Here is a 19343-nt window from a genome sequence, read left to right as displayed (position 1 = left end):
GAACTGATGGGCTTAATTTTTTCTCTTATCCCATCCTTTCTAGCACCTGCCACATAGAGGGTTGGGGAAGGGGGATGAGAGAAAGACCGGGTACTCTTGAGATCTGGGATTTGATGGAAATACAGTGCTGGTTAGTTTCTGGGAAAACCCAAAATTTCTTGACAGGAATGGTGCGGGATGTGGCATTGAGAAAGAAAATGGTATTCTGGATAGTCATGGTATAGGAGTGGGAATGCAGGTTCAAGACCCCCCTTCCAGACATAAATATTTTTTATTTGTTTAAACAACTTTACACTATTAAAGTGTAAGGCAAACAAAACAAATTGAAAGTAAAACAGTTTATTGTCGTATAACCTTAAAAAAAAAAAAACAGTACCAGATCATTAAAACAAAGCACAGCCTTGAAAAATTATTGCCTTGCATCCTGTACAAATTATTATTTAAAGCCATTCACACATATTCCAGCATTAAAAGACTCATGGAAAAGTTAAGTATGATACATGCAAGAATGTCACATCCATGTAATTTAATGTCGCCAATCATATTAACCAAATGGCTGGTTTCAGCTTGTGGCCTCCTTCAAATAAGCAATGAGATCTGAGAAAAAAAGAAAAGACATCCAGTTTCACTGCAAAAACCCCTCAATTTCGAAAACTGTCAATAGAGTAGTCTGACTATACAGCAATGTATGAGCAGGTGCAATGTTGATTCAAGCCTTAAGTGACTCTTGAGCTAATTTCAAATAACAACTTGATATTCTCTTTTTGTCTCAAAAAAAAGTAAAAGGAAATTTGTTGGGAAAACCTCACACTTAATCCAGAAGTCACATGGGACTTTTTTTCCAGACATCATTTCATTAAATTAAGTGTTTTTTTAGCATACCTGCCCTTTCATTTTTCTTCTTAAGGCCTGCAAAGACCATCTTAGTACCTAAAAAATAAAATTGAAGATTAGAAATTCAAATAAGTGAAAAGCAGATGGGTAACTAGTCCATGCTGGGGAGCACATTTTTGTAAAATAATAATAGTTCATTTGATGTTATAGGTAATGCAGATTATGTAAGGTGCTAACATGGTGCAGGTCAAGGCTGTCACTAGGAATAATTTCAAAGTAGGTGGGAAAATCAACCATTAGGAATGTGCTTAAGGTTCTTTCCTTTTGTTTTCTGCAAAAGTACCTGGGGGTCAAGTGTGTGGTAGCTGGAGGGAACCACTGGCCCATAGTTAGAGCCCTGAGGGTAATATATCTTAAATCATAAACTTTAGAGTACAAATTTAAGGTGTCACTATTACATGGATATTTCTACCTTTGCCTAAGTTGGATCTATCAAGTGGATGTACTAAAAATGCCTACGCAAATCAGTGGTACAGTGAATACCAATCACCTTTATTTTAAGAACAGGAGCACTATCTATGTTTAGAATTCTACAGAGTTAGGTAAAGGTACATGTAAAGAACTCAGCTTTGTCATATACCAGGAATGTACTTCTTTGGGTTTTCCAGGTAAATCCACAATGTATCAGGTCCCCAAGTAATGCCTTTGTTCTTATTGGAATCTGTGTATGAGAAACCTGCAGCCTGTCCTGTCTTGCGTCCAAACAGGCCATGAAGGTTGGGCCCTGTTTTGTGTTTACCACCCTACAAAATCAACGGCAACAGTGGTTACTAACCAGTAGATAAGCTAAGATATGATATAAATCAATACCATACTGTAATCCTTTTAGTTACGGTTTGCTTACAAATCTCAATACGGTTAATTCTAATGTGACATTCCATTATCACTAATTACTTCATTATATGTGGCCTGAATCTGGGTGTGTATTAGAGTTTATTTTTGTTTTGTACATGTAAGTGGGCACACTCATGATGGACACCAAACAAAGTATGACAGCATATTTCATTGGTGGATGTAAAAAAGGGAGCAAGCCAAAGTGTGCTCATATTCCAGGGACTTTTCTGAAGCACAAAATTAATATGCATCACAGACGAGCAAGGAGAGTGGGTTCACACATGTCAAGGGGTGGTAGTTTAAGAGTTATTTTAGAACTGAGTAGATCTGCAAAACTTTCATGAGATTAAACAAGACTTCTAAATCTTTTTTTCTGAAAAACTTAAAGGCACCACACTCACTTTGAATGACTGGTTTTCTTGCTGTTCTGATGGGGGATGGTATAGTATAACTTATTATTGTGTCTAGTACATTATTTTGATGAAGATTATATTTATTTATTGTTTTCTAGGAATTTGAAACAGTTCTAGCCTTGGTTTAGAAGAAGAAGAGGTTAAGAAGAGGAAGATTGCACATTAAGAAGCCAATCATATCATAAAAATTCCTTACTGCTTCTACAGTGTGGCACTGTGCACATTTTGTCTTAAAGATCTTGGCTCCTTTTGTAGCATCTCCATCTGGTATACCTTCACCCATTTTGTTCCTGCAAAAGCAATCATTACAGTCATTTGTCCTATGTTAACCTTCATTAAAAGAAACCAAGATTAATATGCATGTTGTGGTTCAATTTTTGGTCAGTTAAATTCATTACCATACATGTACACTGCCATTTATATACCCAAAAACAAAGGAAAATAACATTTAAAAAATTAAACCACAACATGTACACACACTGTGCAAAACTTTTTCCTTTTACACTGGACACATGTTCTCAACATAATCAACAAAATTCTGCCTGTAACTTTAGCACAGCAAGGTTAGGAATGACAAGCAATAGCAGCAGCCTGCCTTCTTTTACGTTCAGGCCTAATATTAGTAGTATGATATAATATTATTAGGATCGGTCTGATTACTAAACAATTGTAGTTTCACAACCAATATAAAGTTTCCCCTTCCAATATTGTTACAATGCCACACAGACTGGGCACCATAATATAAAAAGAAAGGAACACTTAGCCACAAAATGATCTTACGATACAATCTGAGATTGGAGCTGAATGGTTGGGTTATATTGAAAGTGCTATTAGTTTGAGATTGTGGATTTACAGAATAGAAAATTTACGTTTAGTTTGTCTCCTTCTCCAATGCACCACACAAAAATCTGCAAACATGGCCTTATGACCAAAAGAAGTCTCTTGAAATACAAAGACTTGAAAGCAGAAAGGGAAATTGCGTCATTCAAGTCAGGTCACAAGTGAGATTGCTGATGTGTTAGAACAAGTAGGTATGACCACTACATGCCGGGTGCTAGCATTCAAATACTGCGATGTCTAGAAAAAGATTTGTTATTCTTAAAAACTGAAATCAAATGATCACTTAAACGTGCGTTCCACTTTCTACTAATCTGAAATAAAGTTCACCTAATCGGTGATGTATCAATCTTATTAACAGGCTAGGAGCAGATTACCGTACCACCACTCCTCCCATGAAAAACATTGCCAGGAATAAATAATCCTGAAACAATCACTTTACGAACATTGCGAGTTCGTTAAACAATAAAATAAGAAAGAGACAAGTGCTGTCAGTAAAACGAAATTTATAGATACAAGACCAGAAGAGCCGAAAGCCGGTAAATTTTTACGCGCGTAACATACACGTGCCTTACTACAACACTGACGATCTCTCGTCGAAATCACTCCTTTGACACCACCAAAGTCATACTGTGTAAACCTTGGAGCAATCCCAACCCGTACATAAAATTTTTATCGCAGATTCGTACCTACCTTTGATGTAAAAAGTATGGTATTTCACGACGACAGTATTGCTTCTCACTTCCCGTTCAAGCGACAATTTGAAAGGTTCAACCGGTTTTGCGTCACCACTTATGTAAGAAACTTGACAATACGCATGATCTGTGCGGTCTGCATGCTCGCGGGCTCATACTCTACAAAGCATGCTGGGATATCTTTTTGGTCGCCTGGAAGTTTTCTGTTCTCGTGCAATCATGTCTGGACGGTTAGAGCTTTTACAAACTTTAACAGGTACTAGCAGGCAATAAGTGCGTCGAATTTTGAGAAATAATGACACTTGTTGAATAGCAACCATCGCATGACACAAGGGGTTAGGACGTTGGAACAGACCAGCACAAATATACGTTGATTGGCTGTTGTTTTGAAGGATATCGGTGGCAATCTATCGCAGGAAGGTGAACAAGAGAACGTGGAACGAAGGTTTCGTTGAAGGTCAAACGAGATCTACTTGATTGTGATGATAAAAGCTAAATGCTTCGTTGTACTACTGGAGTAAATACTCGACGAAATAGCGAGGTTTTCTATAATTGCTTCAAGGTTTTTGTTTGCTGAGGTTTATATTAATTTATACTGTATGTTTTAAAATTGAAAGAGAAATCGATGTCCTTACTTTCTTTTCACCTCTTTTAGATGTCAAGACAGATAAATTAATAACGTTGCCTTTTTCTTTCCTAACAGGTCATGAAGACAGAATATGGTCATTGTCTTGGAACCCCTCTGGAACTTTGTTAGCAAGCTGTAGCGGGGACAAAACCATACCATTCTACTTTATACAATGACTCTTAAAATAAGCATCAGCCCGTTTACACTACACATATAATTTATGCCTTTGTAGCTAATCTCAGAAGGATTAAGAACCATCGCAGCCTTTGCAAATATTGTGCATCATTGTTGCATAGCTTTCTCCTTCTAAGATTGATGTCAACTCATTCTGGCCCAAGATAACTCTTCTCCCTCAACCTTTAGCTCTGTATAATTGCTATTTCCAGTTATTTTCACTGAGATTTTGTTCTTCTTTGTGCTTAAAACTCAGGTCTGGATTTAAATGACGAGTTTTGTTGTTTGGTTGATTTCTTTTCTTATTTCCGTGATTTCTTTTGATGAACACATCCGTCTTTGGGGCAAAGAGGGTGATCAGTGGGTGTGCAAGACAATTCTTGAAGATGGACATCAGCGGACCATCAGATCAGGTGAGAAACGTATATATTCAGCATGTTATGAAAATCACTATGTCTTGTAAATGCCTTGGTCAGTTGCCTGTATCAGTATGTTAATGCCGAGGTTAATGAATAATTCATTAACCTCGGCATTATTGTCAAAGTCAAAATCACTTCACTCTCATTATTTATATAATTTGATGCACATTTGATCATATGTGACCCTTCACGCGAAAAGGGGGCTTATGGATTTCACTGAAAACCGGGAAATTTTTTCACGGTCACGGTGCGTGAATTGGACTTTTTACGGCAAGAATTCAAAATTTCACGCCGTGTTCACTCTCTGGTGAAAAAATTTCACTGTCGGCGTGAAACTAGCATGCCGTGAAAGATAGAGTGAAAACTTTCACGCCGTGAATATAGGAGTGAAAATTTTCACGCCGTGAAATCGATTGGGGTGGTGAAAGAAGCTTCACACCATGAAATCTTACCTGCGTTCTTTCTGCGTCTTAAGGGCCTCTTCATGAGCCCGGTTGACCGGGCTGAATTTTGCCTTGGGTTCATATGAGAAATTTCAGCCCGGTTTCCGAGATGAGAAAAGGCCAAAGATCTTGGGGACTAGTTCTGGCGCCAAATTCGGGAAACAAAACAAACATAGCGAAACACAAAAATTTTAACTTTCGGGCCTATCTTAGCATCGGTAACTCTTAAAGCTGTATCACTATAGTTAAATGGGATGCTTATGATGTGGAAAATACAGCCGGCAATGCAAGACTATGCCATCCGGACTGCCAGAATGCTTTGAAAGAAACCATTTGTGGGGAGGAGCGTTGCGTGACGACACAAAAAACGGCGGTGTAGCAGACTATTTTGGTACCACGCAGTCTGACATTAATTAAGTTGATAGCATATACGTAGACATTTTTTTCTGTATCTTCGTTATTTGCTTGTACAAGAGAGCTAAATCAGATATATTATAGGGTATGGTAGGCGGAATGGTGCAAAATTCAACGAATCAAAATCACTACCAACATCAAAAACCAATCTGCAGTTCAACATTTTTTTTCTACATCAACAATAAAATCTGTCCAACTTCAACGATTAATATAATAATCAACATTCGAAATATGCCTAATTCAACAATTAGAGAAAATCAACATCAACAAAAATTCCTCTTTTCTTCAACGACGATTTGCCTCACAACCAACATCGGACATCGACTTCAACAACAAAACACGTTCAACAATTTGGGGACGAACGACTGGCTATGGTCGAGGGAGGTTGGGACCCAGGAATTCTAACCATGGGGCTTGCTGGGAAATAGATGCAAACAAATGCAAAGTATCGGGTGGAGCTTCTTTTTTACAGATTTGGAACAGTTAGTCTTAGTTTATGAGCAATATTATTGTAGCCTGGGGTATCGGGTGTTTCTGGAGGAAAGGGGGAAAGATGGAAGCAAAAAAGGGAGAGAGCTGAAGGAGAGAAACGCCTGACACAGATGCTTTTACTGGAGCCTTCCACCCCCACACAGCTTGATTCGATACCATCCAATCAAAATCACTTCCGGTCAATGGGTTGCCAACTTCAAAAAGCTCACCTAAAATAAATCTCACCTTACTGTCTGGTCGACTTCCGGTTCTTGTGTTGCTACGATTTCGCTTTCTTCTGAAACCTCCAGTGAGGAGTTTTCGAATACTTGCAATGAAAAACCTGCCGTTTTTGAGGAGTTATAACATGTTTTAGGAATTGTGCTAGTGTAAGATCGTCAACACTCTGTTTGTAAATAAATGTCATAAATGTGTGCCCGGAAAATTGTTAATTGCTTTTGTTTACACAGTTACAACAGGCGCTCATTCATAAGCAGGTTCCTGAGAGGCTGGCAGCTAAAAAGCTGATGTAGATCAGGCCGAGAATCATCCGAGGGAAAATCTATTTTTAATACATGGCAACCTCGCTCTAATTTTATTTACAGTATAAACAACACCCGGCTTTTAACGGCAGGATGTTATAAATCAGATCTTAGACATCTGAAGCACTTATATCGTCTTCTTTGTCCCGGTGTTGTGAAATCAATACTCGTAGAAGCCGGGTATATGAGGCTTTTCCATACTCCGAGAACATCTTTCCTTTTAACTACGAGCTTTGAAAACACAATTCTTGCTCGGGTTTTATTTTTATTCCAGGAAAGAACTTTAGAGCACCCTCTACTCTACAGCCTTTTTGAATTCGTCTCTGCGTCTCTGTCCGTAAAAGTACCACATGAAGCGGGCCAAGAATGTTTTGTCTTTTTACAGTCGGTCGAGATGACGACCCAAAAGAGCTCCTTTGTGCAGTTTGGCCCGCAAAAGCATTATTTAATTCAGGTACAGAACTCGAAGCCGCCGAATGAATTAAATTTCTAGTCCTGGATACAAGATTTAGCTCTAACTCCTCTCGGACACATCGCCTGATTCTGTCCTCTTCATCGTGTCTCTATTTCCCAGCATGCCCTGTGATTAGAATTTCTGTGTACCAACTTCCCTCGACCATAGCCAGTCGTTCGTCCCCAAATTGTTGAATGTGTTTTGTTGTTGAAGTCGATGTCCGATGTTGGTTGTGAGGCAAATCGTCATTGAAGAAAAGAGGAATTTTTGTTGATGTTGATTTTCTCTAGTTGTTGAATTAGGCATATTTCGAATGTTGATTATTATATTAATCGTTGAAGTTGGACGGATTTTATTGTTGATGTAGAAAAAAAATGTTGAACTGCAGATTGGTTGTTGATGTTGGTGGTGATTTTGATTCGTTGAATTTTGCACCATTCCGCCTACCATAATAGGGATGAACACTTACAAGCTCCGTTTAAAAAGATTACATTTTGGTAAAAATACTCGAAAAATACACTGACTTATTTATACCCGATAAAACATAAATATTTGCAAATTCGTGACTCAATAAGTCGTGATTTAGTTTTTCTTTCGTAACTTGAACTACTCAGTTCACACTTTCCCTGCATGAGTTGTTTAGACAAACTTTTCGTGACAAATTTAACACTGCATAACTTCAACACACTAATAATTAGTTTTTGAAATTATTATTTCATTTTTGTCATTGACGAAACGAAACACGACGGAAATATTTATGACGTTGCGTGTTCCTAGAAAGAAACGCAATAAACCAATTATTACAAATATCAAAAGTCTGACATTTGATACAGATAAGTGCACTGATTTCATGCAGAATATCACTTAAATAGAAATTCTGGTTATTACTTCCTTTTTTTTCTTTTTACTGTTTAGTTTAATGTCGCGTTTTCTCCAACTTTTTATTGTCAAATTTTGCTGGTTGCGTGTTTTTGTAAGCTGATAACATTCACATTAGCAAAGACAACGGAGTCATTTTTTTCTCTCAAGGATTAAATTTCATGGCATGAACATTTCACGGTGTGAAATGTGTCACGGCGGCTATGACCTTTTTCACGGCGTGAAAAATTTTCACTCTGGCAATGACTTTTTCACGGCGTGAAACATTTCACTCTGGCCGTGACTTTTTTCATGCCGTGTTCACGGCGTGAAGGAGAAATTTCACTCACATTCCAATAATATTTTTCCGTTTCATGCCTTGGAGCGTGAAAATAGCCCCAGCGTGAAATTTAGATAAGCCGCCTTTTCGCGTGAAGGGTCACATATGCACATGTAATTTGCAAAATATAAGTAAAAAATTTATTATAATTATATCTGAATAGATAAATGGATAGCAGTTTGGTGGCCATCTTAGGAAGGGGGCGGGGTTATGCACATGTATGTCCCTTGTCTAAATTTGCAAAACAATTGGCATAAGATGGCCATGTCCTTTTTCATATTGAGCCAATCTTTATGTTGTTTGTCATCATTTCATCTTGTCTTATATTGCTGTTTCAAGGCCATGTGTCGCTTGTCGAAATTTTACCCTAACTGGGCCACAGTATGCTAGCATGCTGTTGTTGTTGCTGTACAGTAAGGGAAAAAATATTTGAGCATGAGACAGTGACAATTAGCAGGGCTGACGTGCTGCAGCCATTTCTAGTGGCCCCTGGTACCTTTCTTTTATTCTTGGGCAAATAGGAAATCTTAGTTTTTTCATAGAAATCATATGCTGGGCACCCTGGATTTCACATGTTCAGAGTACTGGGCTCCCTTCAATTTTTCCAAAAGCAGAGCCTTGCTTAGAGTCTGAGGTGATTTTATTTAACACTCCAGATTTGCATACAACAGTTGGTCTTTGAAAAATGTCCAACTGAAAATTTTCTCATATGCAATGAACCCTTTCTGTCGTCTGATATGATGTCAGGGAAATCACATTGCGAAGACTGCCATTTTGAAGCTTAAGATTTGCATAGGACTTATGAATATACAGTGATTAATGTCTGACATGTCTGGTTTCTCTGATTATAAAACTTCTGTCTAACAATGTGTCTAGTTTCTCTGATTATAAAACTTTTGATTTGGCTGGACACATTCCATTCCAAAAATAACACCCATTTGTAGCCCTGACATTCTGATAAAAAATTAAAAAACAAATAAAAAAAAAACATGCATTAGTGACATGACAACACAGCCAGTCTTGTCTAGCTCTGTCGTAATGATGAAAATGATGAATAATAACTTGCATCATAATGACTATATCATACTATATCAACTCACTTTGACTCTGAAGATGAATACCACACAGGTTGTCGAAATGTCAGTCACTATCAACAACAACAGTCCTATTCAGGACTACGTTCACCCAGACGATCAAACTTAACCTACTTTTGAAATGACTCCTGGGTTCAAACCTTTCACACTATATCATACCATGAAATACACATTCATATAATAACGGTACAGAACATTGCTGGTTACAGTATACAATTTAGTACGTGTCTTTCAAATAAATAATTTGCTGAGATGGATACATGATAGTCTGTCAATCATGTGATACTACATGATCTGTATGTCATCTAGAATATAGGAGAACATGATTTATTTTAATAAAAATCAAACACACAGTTTGGTTTGGGGGAAGAGGAAGTGGTGTTTGCCTTCTCTCTCAGATCTGCATAAAAAAACTTCAGAGAATTTAGAAATAACACCCGTTCAATTTAATTGGGACTTGTTCAATATAATTGGGACTAATTGTTGTTAGCTGTTATTGCCTGTTATCAGCTATTAGAGCCAATCAGGATTAAGATTATCTTTGGCTAAGAGCTAGTTTAATGTTATCAGATAACAAACCCATTAGATCCAATGGCAAGCTTGTTAGTGAATAACAGGATAACAGCTAATAACAGCTAATAATACTTCACCCATTATACCCAATCACAATTTTGTTAGAGAATAACGGGATAATATGCTACATTCCACAAGTGTGAATTTGACCCGTGAGGTAAATTAAAAATCTATTTCATGACAAGTCAGTGCATCATTCTCGAGTACATACTGGAAGGTTGCACGCATATATGCACATTTGATCCATTAGTTGCCGTGAACTCATCTAAAACTCTTTTTGGTTTATTCATCATGGTTTTGAAAAACGTCAAAATTTTACCGTTTTCAAATAACCGATAGGCTTTTTAACCCAGCACCTACGAAACAGTGGAATGTTCAAGAATAGAACAAGAAAATCAGAAAATTACTTTATGATCTTTGAAGAAGCGTAGCTCATAACAAGCATGCAACTATCCAACGATCTCTCGATAATAGGTCAGTGATACAATAGTTGTGAATAGGAAACAGAACAAATCAACACTGCCCAGAGGAAGTTTTTCAGTTATCAAGTGACAATTGCTGACATTCCAGCTCATTCCTGCATGCAAATTTCTTAGACAGTACACTAACACATTTATTTTCTTAAGTTGAAATGATCTTTACACTTCCCTTTATTTCACTTAGATTTAATGATGAAATCTGTTTAGAATAAAAAGAAATGCAAACTTGACGTCACCTAAGGAAAAACCGCCGTTTCCATTTTTCATTTTGCACTAAGCATCACTTTTTAAAGACATATTTATACGTAAAATGTAATAACTTTTATACAGAAAAATTTTGAATTGCCAGAAAGGTTATTTGAGCTGCCAGATATTTTTGATGACCTTTGTTAATTGGCCCGATAAAGACTTGAGACCCGCTGCCGATTCAGACATTCAACGGAATCGGAAAAAATCGGTGCCCAATTGATCGGCATCGGTGTGACCCGACGCCGATATTTGGACGCGTTCCGTTATTCTAAACAGATTTCATCGTTAAATCAAAGTGAAATACTACTATAAATTCACACTTGTTGAATGTAGCATATTATCCCGTTATTCTCTAACAAACTTGTGATTGGGTATAATGGGTGAAGTATTATTAGCTGTTATTAGCTGTTATCCTGTTATTCACTAACAAGCTTGCCATTGGATCTAATGGGTTTGTTATCTGATAACATTAGACTAGCTCTTAGCCAAAGATAATCTTGATCCTGATTGGCTCTAATAGCTGATAACGGGCAATAACAGCTAACAGCAATTAGTCCCAATTATATTGAACGAGTCCCAATTAAATTGAATGGGTGTTAAATAAAAATTTCTCCAACACAAAGCAGCAGTTAGCCAGTTTCCTGGACAATTCATTGCACAATGCAGAGCCTATCTTGCCTTCTGGATTTCAAAGGCAGAGGTGCTAGGGTCTGATCAGTCTGACTCTTACGTTGCATGTTGTTGTGATCCCTTTTCTGGTCAGGATACCATAGAGACAATGAATATTAAAAAGATTGACTGAAGTCTTTTTCTCTGCAATGTTGCTTGTGGTCCATGTTAAAATGCCACTAGCTGTGAGTATGAGTAGGACCAAATAGAATATCTTGGCTGACTAACAACTGCTGTATCATCGGAAAATAGATAATCAGGTATGGTCACTTGCAAGGCTTACTACTGTTTTTCCAAAGTCTTGCTTTCTTGCACATTTATGTCAAAAGCCTTTTTGAGATCAACTTTGCACACAACACTTCTGTTGCAGTTGACAAAGAGAGAATATTATGTCAATTGTAGATCTCTTTCACTTGATGCAGTGACTTTCTTAAAGCACTCTAACTGCTGGCCTCTGCAAGTGCTTCAAGATAATGCAAGCCAATGTTTTCCCTGTTACGCTCAAAAGGGAGTAACCTTGTTGTTGTTGTTGCATCCGTTTCATCTTTTATAATCTTTCAGAGAGTAAGTATGATCATGGTTATGGTGCGGTAAAACATTCTCATGTCAGCAGTAGATCAGGTGTTCTAATTCTAAATGTCTGATCAGCAAAGGGCAGTGTAGCATCTTCAGCAGATAGGTGCTGTGCTTGTGCTGTGTGGGCTAAAAAACAGTGCAGTGAATTTGTGCTGGTGATAAAAAAGAATAAAAAATAATCAAATGTTCAATGGGGTCCAGCTTGAAGGCCTCTTTATTGGCAGCTTCAATAATTGTTTTGGGAAGTTTGTTCCATTCTTTAACAGACCTGGGAAAAAAGCTATACTAATGTATTAGTCCTGCAACCAGCACTTACAAATTTAAGTGGGTCGTAATTTCTTGTTTGGCATTCCTTCTGTCTAAAGTAATTTGGAATTTACACTGTTAGGGTGTCATTTACGATCCTGTACAAGTTTGTTAATCTTGTTTGTTTCCTTCCCTGTTCCAATGATGGCCATTTTAGCTCCTCCAGTAAACTTGTGACTGTACCCGGTGTGCGCTGATTGCACTTCTTAACAAAATGAGTCGTTCTGCACTGGACTTTCTCAATTTATTGAAGGTTCTTTTGTGTATGTGGGTCTCACACTGAGCATGCATACTCCACGTGGAGTCTACTAAAGAATAGTACACCTGTGTCTTGATCTGTTTGGGGCAGTTATATAGATTTCGTCTCAAGAAGTCGAGGGAAGAGTTCGCTTTCCCTGTAATAGCAGAAATATGTTCATTCCATGTTTTTCTATATAATTCTACACCCAGGTGCTTGTGTTGTGTGACTGATGTTATGGGCTCTCCCATCATGGTCTAGGTTTAGTTAGCCACATTGTCTCTGGAGTGAGTGACTCTAAGCAGAAAACACTTACTGGCAGTGAAAGCCATCTGCCATTTCTCTGACCAGACTGCCAATTTGTCGAGGTCACTTTGAAGCACCTCGGCACTGTTAATGTTGTTAACAACCCCAGATAGGATGCTGTCATCTGCAAACAGTCTCAATTCTGAGGTTATTTTAAGACCAATGTCATTAATGTACAGTAAGAAAATTAGTGGGCCTAGGACTGTGCCCTGTGGAACACCTGATGTAACAGTCGATGGAGAAGACTGTGTACCATTAACAACAACTTTCTAAATTCTTCCACAAAGCCAGGATTCTATCCATATGATCAGTTGTCCACAGATTCCATGGAGATCTAATTTCTTAAGGAGACGTTTGTGTTGGCGTCGTATCGAATGTCTTGGAGAAGTCCAGCAATAATACATCAGTCTGTCCGCCATGGTCTAAGTTTCTGGCTAGGTGTTCGACTATTGTGATTAGCTGGCTTTGACATGAGTGGGCCCGGTGAAATCCATGCTGGTAGTTGACAAGTAGATGATGCGCATCCAAGTGACCCATAATATGATGGAAGATAATATGCTCCATGATCTTACATGGCACAGAAATCAGCGATACTGGTCTGTAGTTGCCAGCTTCTTTCGTACTGCCTTTTTTAAACACGTGAGACACATTGGTACATTTCCAGTCTCCTGGGACTTGACCTGTTGTTAATGATTGATTGCATGTAAATTGCAGAAATGGGGCAATTTCTTCCGCTGCTTCTTTCAGCACCCAGCATGAAATGCCTTCGGGACCAGTGGCTTTCTTTGTGTTGATATTCTTGAGCAGGGACACTATGCTTTTGGTCTGAAATATATTTGAAACACCAGTGCTGTCCATATCTGGGATCGTGTCTACATCCTCAATTGGTTGCACTTGCTTAGGGTTTCTGCCTTAGCTTTGTTATCAGTTACGTCAGTATTTCCAGAATTTAAAGAACTGATGCCCACATTGTCTTTTCTTTTGGACTTGACATAGGTCCAAAGTTTCTTTCCAATGGGTGTTGAATTCTTCTTGTTTTACCAGTCGAGGAGACCTAGTACATAGTTACACTGTAGGTGTTGATGGAGGTATGCTAATAGTTGGATGCCTGCTTCTTTCAGCTCGAACTGTTACACTGATATGACATCTTCGCCAGGTACTTTGCCACTTGAAAGGCCATCAGTTGCTCGGCTATACTTGATTCCAGTTCTGTCGCTCTGGACAAGGTGGGAGGTCGGATGGTGCCATCAAAGTGGCTTTCTGCTGAGTATAGCTTAGAACAGTGTTCTCTCCAACAGTTCACTTCCTGGTTCTTGTCGTAAATACTTTCAGCAGATTTGGATTTGATAGGCGCTACTTTGTTAACTTGTGGTCTAAGAGCCACCGTGACTTTTTTGTAGGTGGTTTTTGTGGCACATCTGTTATCAACCCCCTGGTATTCAGAGCAGAGCTTGTTCCAATATTTGTTAGCGCGTCTCCTTGATTCCTTGTGTGTCCTGAGCGTGTCTGCAAGATGTTGCGTGAGACGGATCTTTCTTGTTCGAACCCAGAGCTTCGCAACCATTTGTCCAGTTTTGGTAGAAGGATTTCAGAGGATTCCTTGACTCGGTTTTCTCTGACTGATCGGATTGGCTTTCCCGAATGTTTCCAGGCAGCGGCGTATCCTAAATGGCAGTCCATAGTTTCTTCCATACAAGATCGTGATGCTGGCCAGCAGCAGATACTTTTACTCGTTGACAGGCTTTGACGTCGTCAAGCTTCAACCCAAAACTACAACGTTTAGTTGGATCCCGCATGTTAACTATACATGACTTGAGTTTCGTGGGAGGTTTTTCCAAAATGAGGATTTCTTTCTGGTCTTAACGTTTTTTATAGGACCAGTGCATCGTCAATATCGCATGCAGCGCTGACGTATGATCTGGCCTCTCTTAATGAACTGTTGTTGCCTCTTCCTCTAAGAAACACACCTTGCCGCCACACTCTCATCGAGCCAACATAAAAGCCTCCCTGACCTTTTTTGTAAATGGAACTTTAACTAATCAATTAATTCGTTGCTTGTAGATCAGCAATCACGGCTGATCTAAGATGAGCGGGTTAACTCATAAGTTCTTTCAAACATTTGAGGCTGGACGCCCTGTTTCTATTATTCAACTGAAACGTCTTCGACATTAGTTTCGCATAGTACTGTTTATTTTTAATCCTCTTATCAAATAAATTTTAAGATTTTACTGAAATTTTGACTTTTGGCGCTCTTGGGAGTGAAAGGATAGCCCTTTACCTTGTAGGACGATTTCTTTTTATAGAAAAATGCAGTCACCTTCCTTGGGATTAAGGAGATTATTCTTAAATTCCCGATAGTTTTCTTCTTCATCTTTGACTGCATGGCGCACAATAAAGCGGGGAATACGTTTACTCTGACGCCCTTCTGCCTTATACACCCCCGGCCGAGGCACAGGGAATTTTATGTAAGGACGACGTCTGTAATTTATGCATAAAACGAACACTTAGTTGACTTCATCGTATGTTACTGAATCATGCTGTCAATTTGAGACATTTTCGTAAAGCAGCGATAGTTAACTGTCAGTAATACACTTGACCTCGCGTCAGCCGAGTTTGAAACTTTACACAGTTTACTTGAGGCGTCACTGATAAGTACTTCCTTGTCGATTTGACGTTGTCCCGTAGACACAGTGTCAATGCCAATGTCTTCTACTTCCGCGTTTGCAGCTTTAAATACTTGGGCAGCTTCTTGAAAGCTCTTGTTGGACCTAATTTGGACCTAATTTGAGCGGTGGAATTGAAACTTCATTTACGTAGAAATGGTACTTTGAATGGTTTGTCTAAGTGCTAGTAACAGAATCATCTATTTAACAGTACCCTTTGACCTCATTTAAGCTTTTTGTTCTTTGTTCTCACTGTCGGAGCTTATTCTCACCGTCGCGTGCAAGCAACGCTCACCTATGCCTCCTTAATTAGGCTGTGGGGGACGGGGGTGGAGTGTGGTGTGGGACAGACATTCTTGAGGCAATCACTTATCGCCAGTGTAGAATAACCTCTCATGATTGGTTAACTTAAATGCCCTGGAATGTTTCCCATTCTTAAGGATACTAAGAGAGTGTTTGCATGGGCTAGAGTACAATGTACTCTAGAGCCTCGAAGGCCGCCTAACAACACAAAAGCAACAGTCATCCAGAAGCCGTTCGCGCCGCGCTTATCCCGCCCTCAACATGGATGACGACGGTATTATTTGCTGTTTGATCGTAATTTGTATCATCTCCTTTGTAACCGGGTTTCCATCTGTGTATTATGGTCAAAAGTGCAAGAATGCTGCATTACGAGCTCAACGTAAAGACCTTTGCAAGAATTTTTCTAATGATGCTTCGGCTCTAGCTCTACAAATATTTGGTTGGATCTTATCCATTCCTTGGCTTGTGGCTCTGTGCTACTGCGTTTCGAAATGTTGTCCTGGAGGAGTGGCAGTTGACGTGGAAGTCTGAGATGCAACCTTTTCCCAAACGTCACTGTTTATTGACGAAGCGTTCAAGACAATGGCGTGCTCCATGGAAAACTGTGCTACACTGTAGCTTAAGACTGCAAATTCCCGTGGAAGGAATCTGAAAAATGAAGTGCGGAACATAAAAGCCAAACTTTTTAAATATTAGGTGTAAAATGTTAGACTGAGCAAAACGTTTTTAAAGTGTAGTCGTGATCGCAATAGTACCCCCTATTGCCTTTTCTTTTGTTTGTATTTACGCTTGCAGTTCAGGCTTTTTAGCGCGGGAAACCATCGCTTGCCGACCCGCCTGTTATCGTACTGGCTGCAGTGACTGTGTTTTATTGGATAAATTTGCGTGTACAGTGTGCAAAGAAAGTACTGTCCGATAGCCCGGGGCTAGTGGATTTTGCTATCGGGTTAGTGAATTCTGTTTTTAACTTGCCCGGCGGGCAAGTGATGTTTTATGAGGAATTTAAATAACAGAAGAACAAAAAGTTTTTGGGGCTAGTCGAAATGACGTCTGGGCTAGTAAATGCTAGCTTCAGCTTACCCGAATGGCAAGCTGTAAAAATGATTTTCTTTGCACCCTGGTGTATAGGCAATCTCCTTGGTACTATTTGCGTGTGTAATTGTTATTTTGACTTTTCTAAATTGTATTTTAAAAAGTGCGTGTTATTAATATAAATTTCTGAGTGTACAATTTAGTTCATGGAGTTGAATGTGTGTTCAACAGCTGTTTATCATGGAATGTTTATAATGATAGCTGTGAGCGTACATAAGTCGGAGATAACAAGTAAAAGATAGCTGCATGGCAGATGCTCCTAAGGGAAGGACCTTCTGTTCTCCACGTAGAACGTCAGCCAAGTAAACGGTCGCCAAGCCGTTTTGGGATCAAATTACACAGGATCTGATGTTAGGTGTAGTGTAAGAAAGCCAGTTTATGGTGGTAGAGAAGCTACTTATTGAATTTTCGAGGTTAACAAATAAACGACTTCCTGGTGACATTTCATGTGACAAATGTAAAATATTTTAACCAGAACTAGGGTACTTTTTGTTTCGTTGACCTGAGTGCGAGTGAATAAACATTCTCTTTAGGAAGTATAAAGTGACTGTTGGGTTACAATCTTGTAGATAAAAATTTTGAACATGTTCTATTGTTATTTCCATATTTTATGAGACCAGAAAACAAATCATATAAATTGTCTTCCGGAACGACCACAGTTAAACTGCAATCACCTGGTTAGTTATTCTCCGTAGCAAGCACCGGGAGAAAATTCATAGACACGCGCGCGCGCTCTATTAAGAAATAATAACAACAAAAAAATAGTCGGCGCCTGCCGACTAGGACTTACAAAAAGAGTTACACTTCCAGGTTCCTCTGCGGCGATCATCCGCATGTATAAAATTAATTTATATATTTTTATTAATCCTTGAAAAGCCACCCTTTTTGTACTCGTAACAGTTTTAATTGACATCGAACATCTTGCTCTAGGTGAAAAGGAAAACGTGTTGAAATGTTTGAAATGCCAGTGTAGTTTGCAACATTGCTTTATTGATTTGTTACACTCTTATTAATCAGGCCGGTATAGTCTGGTAAGGATGTTCTTCTAAGAAAAAAAGGGAAGACGTCTAGATGCAGTCATGACGTCGTATAACGTTTTTTCTTGCGGGTTAACCTTTTATAGTGTACCCTTCTCAAACTTTTCAGCGGCCTTGGTCACGATGCCTGTATCATGATTCTGCAATGTTTTGTAATCCCTTTATAGAAGATTACTGCTTCTTGATATAATCAAAATTAAAAATAAAATCTTTCCGTTTTCCTCCAAAAGTGTCTCGTTCGTCAGTGCATGGTGATTAACTTGTGCTCATCGGCTGTTTTGTATGACAGCCGTGGAAAGAACCAGTGAGGCGCAGGCATAAGCCGGCAAATAATTATAATGATCTTCGTGACTTCAGAAGAACTGTTCCCATTTTATCTTAAAGCCCTATTTATTACACGCCAGTGCCCTTGGCAAAGGGCTCCTTATCGGTTAACTGATCACTATGCGATGTGTCAGTCAATTGAGCGACATTGTTTGAGTTGAGGGCATGACTCGGCGTCAGTAAACGACGCGTAACTACGACGTAGAGACAAAACACAACTAGAAGCAAGGCAAGTTTGAGCAACAGCTTTGTTCTCCTAGCATGGAAGACTGGCAGTTAGGGTGCTGTGCTTTTCTTATTATTATCGTGTCTCTAGCGACAGGGATTCCATGCCTTTACTATAGTTACAAATGCACATCTGCTGGAGAAAGAGCTAAACATAAAAGTGATTGCAAAAATATTCACAACGACGATTCTGCTAAAGCTCTAATGGCGTTCGGCTACATCTTCTCCATTCCGTGGATAATTGCTGTCTGTGGTTGTCTGTGCTGGCTCCAGGACAACTGTTCAGACAATTCAGTGTCACCTTCGGATAGACCAACTGAGAGCACAGGCGGTACTGTCGTATTTTGTGTGCCGGTGTAGAGGAGTTATCAGACTGACTGATCCTGGTTTTCCACAAGAATATGACTTGATCGGCTCCGTACCTTCCCTAACATGCTGTCTGTGTATGTGACGCAGATTGCGCTCTTAAAATTGCGTGGGTAGTGGGTGTTTGCACATTTGTGGTATGATGACCTTGAAAACAGCGTTGTCTGACATTAGTGTTACCAAGATGTCCTTTCACGGCGAATGATATGCGGATTTTCTAAAACCTTAAACTACGCGGAGATAAAAAAAAATTGTGCCTTATTTTTGCGGAAAACTGGAATACTATTGGTCTTAAAAGTCTCAAAGCTAGAGTAGGAAAACGAACTTTGGATATTTACTTCCGCGTTTAACGGAAGTCTAGTTATGTCGACATCAGCGTCTGCACAAGAAGCGAGGGACTGGACAATTTTAAATGCTATTCATAGTC

The 19343-nt window shown here is 39.1% G+C and overlaps 2 protein-coding genes across 2 annotated transcripts in view; one reads left to right on the top strand and one right to left on the bottom strand.

Annotated features, from left to right (window-relative positions):
* Positions 1 to 323: 323 nt before the first annotated feature.
* On the bottom strand, positions 324 to 3796 carry LOC140937145 (cytochrome c). Its single transcript, XM_073386678.1, has 5 exons — positions 3672 to 3796; positions 2338 to 2431; positions 1475 to 1637; positions 883 to 930; positions 324 to 597 (listed from the first exon to the last, which is right to left on the bottom strand). The coding sequence occupies exons 2-5, from the start codon at positions 2422 to 2424 to the stop codon at positions 563 to 565; spliced, it is 333 nt and encodes a 110-aa protein (XP_073242779.1). The 5' UTR covers positions 2425 to 2431; positions 3672 to 3796; the 3' UTR covers positions 324 to 562.
* A 63-nt stretch (positions 3797 to 3859) lies between these two features.
* Positions 3860 to 19343, top strand: part of LOC140937144 (probable cytosolic iron-sulfur protein assembly protein CIAO1 homolog) — a 29896-nt gene continuing 14412 nt past the window's right edge. The window contains exons 1-3 of the mRNA XM_073386677.1: positions 3860 to 3929; positions 4377 to 4455; positions 4809 to 4888. Of these exons, the coding sequence (XP_073242778.1) occupies positions 3893 to 3929; positions 4377 to 4455; positions 4809 to 4888 (196 nt within the window). The 5' untranslated portion in view covers positions 3860 to 3892. The remainder of the gene's footprint in view (positions 3930 to 4376; positions 4456 to 4808; positions 4889 to 19343) is intronic.

The sequence above is a fragment of the Porites lutea genome, chromosome 5 (assembly GCF_958299795.1).
Source record: "Porites lutea chromosome 5, jaPorLute2.1, whole genome shotgun sequence".
Classification (NCBI taxonomy): Eukaryota; Metazoa; Cnidaria; class Anthozoa; order Scleractinia; family Poritidae; genus Porites; species Porites lutea.
This window is presented reverse-complemented; position numbering and strand designations above follow the sequence as displayed.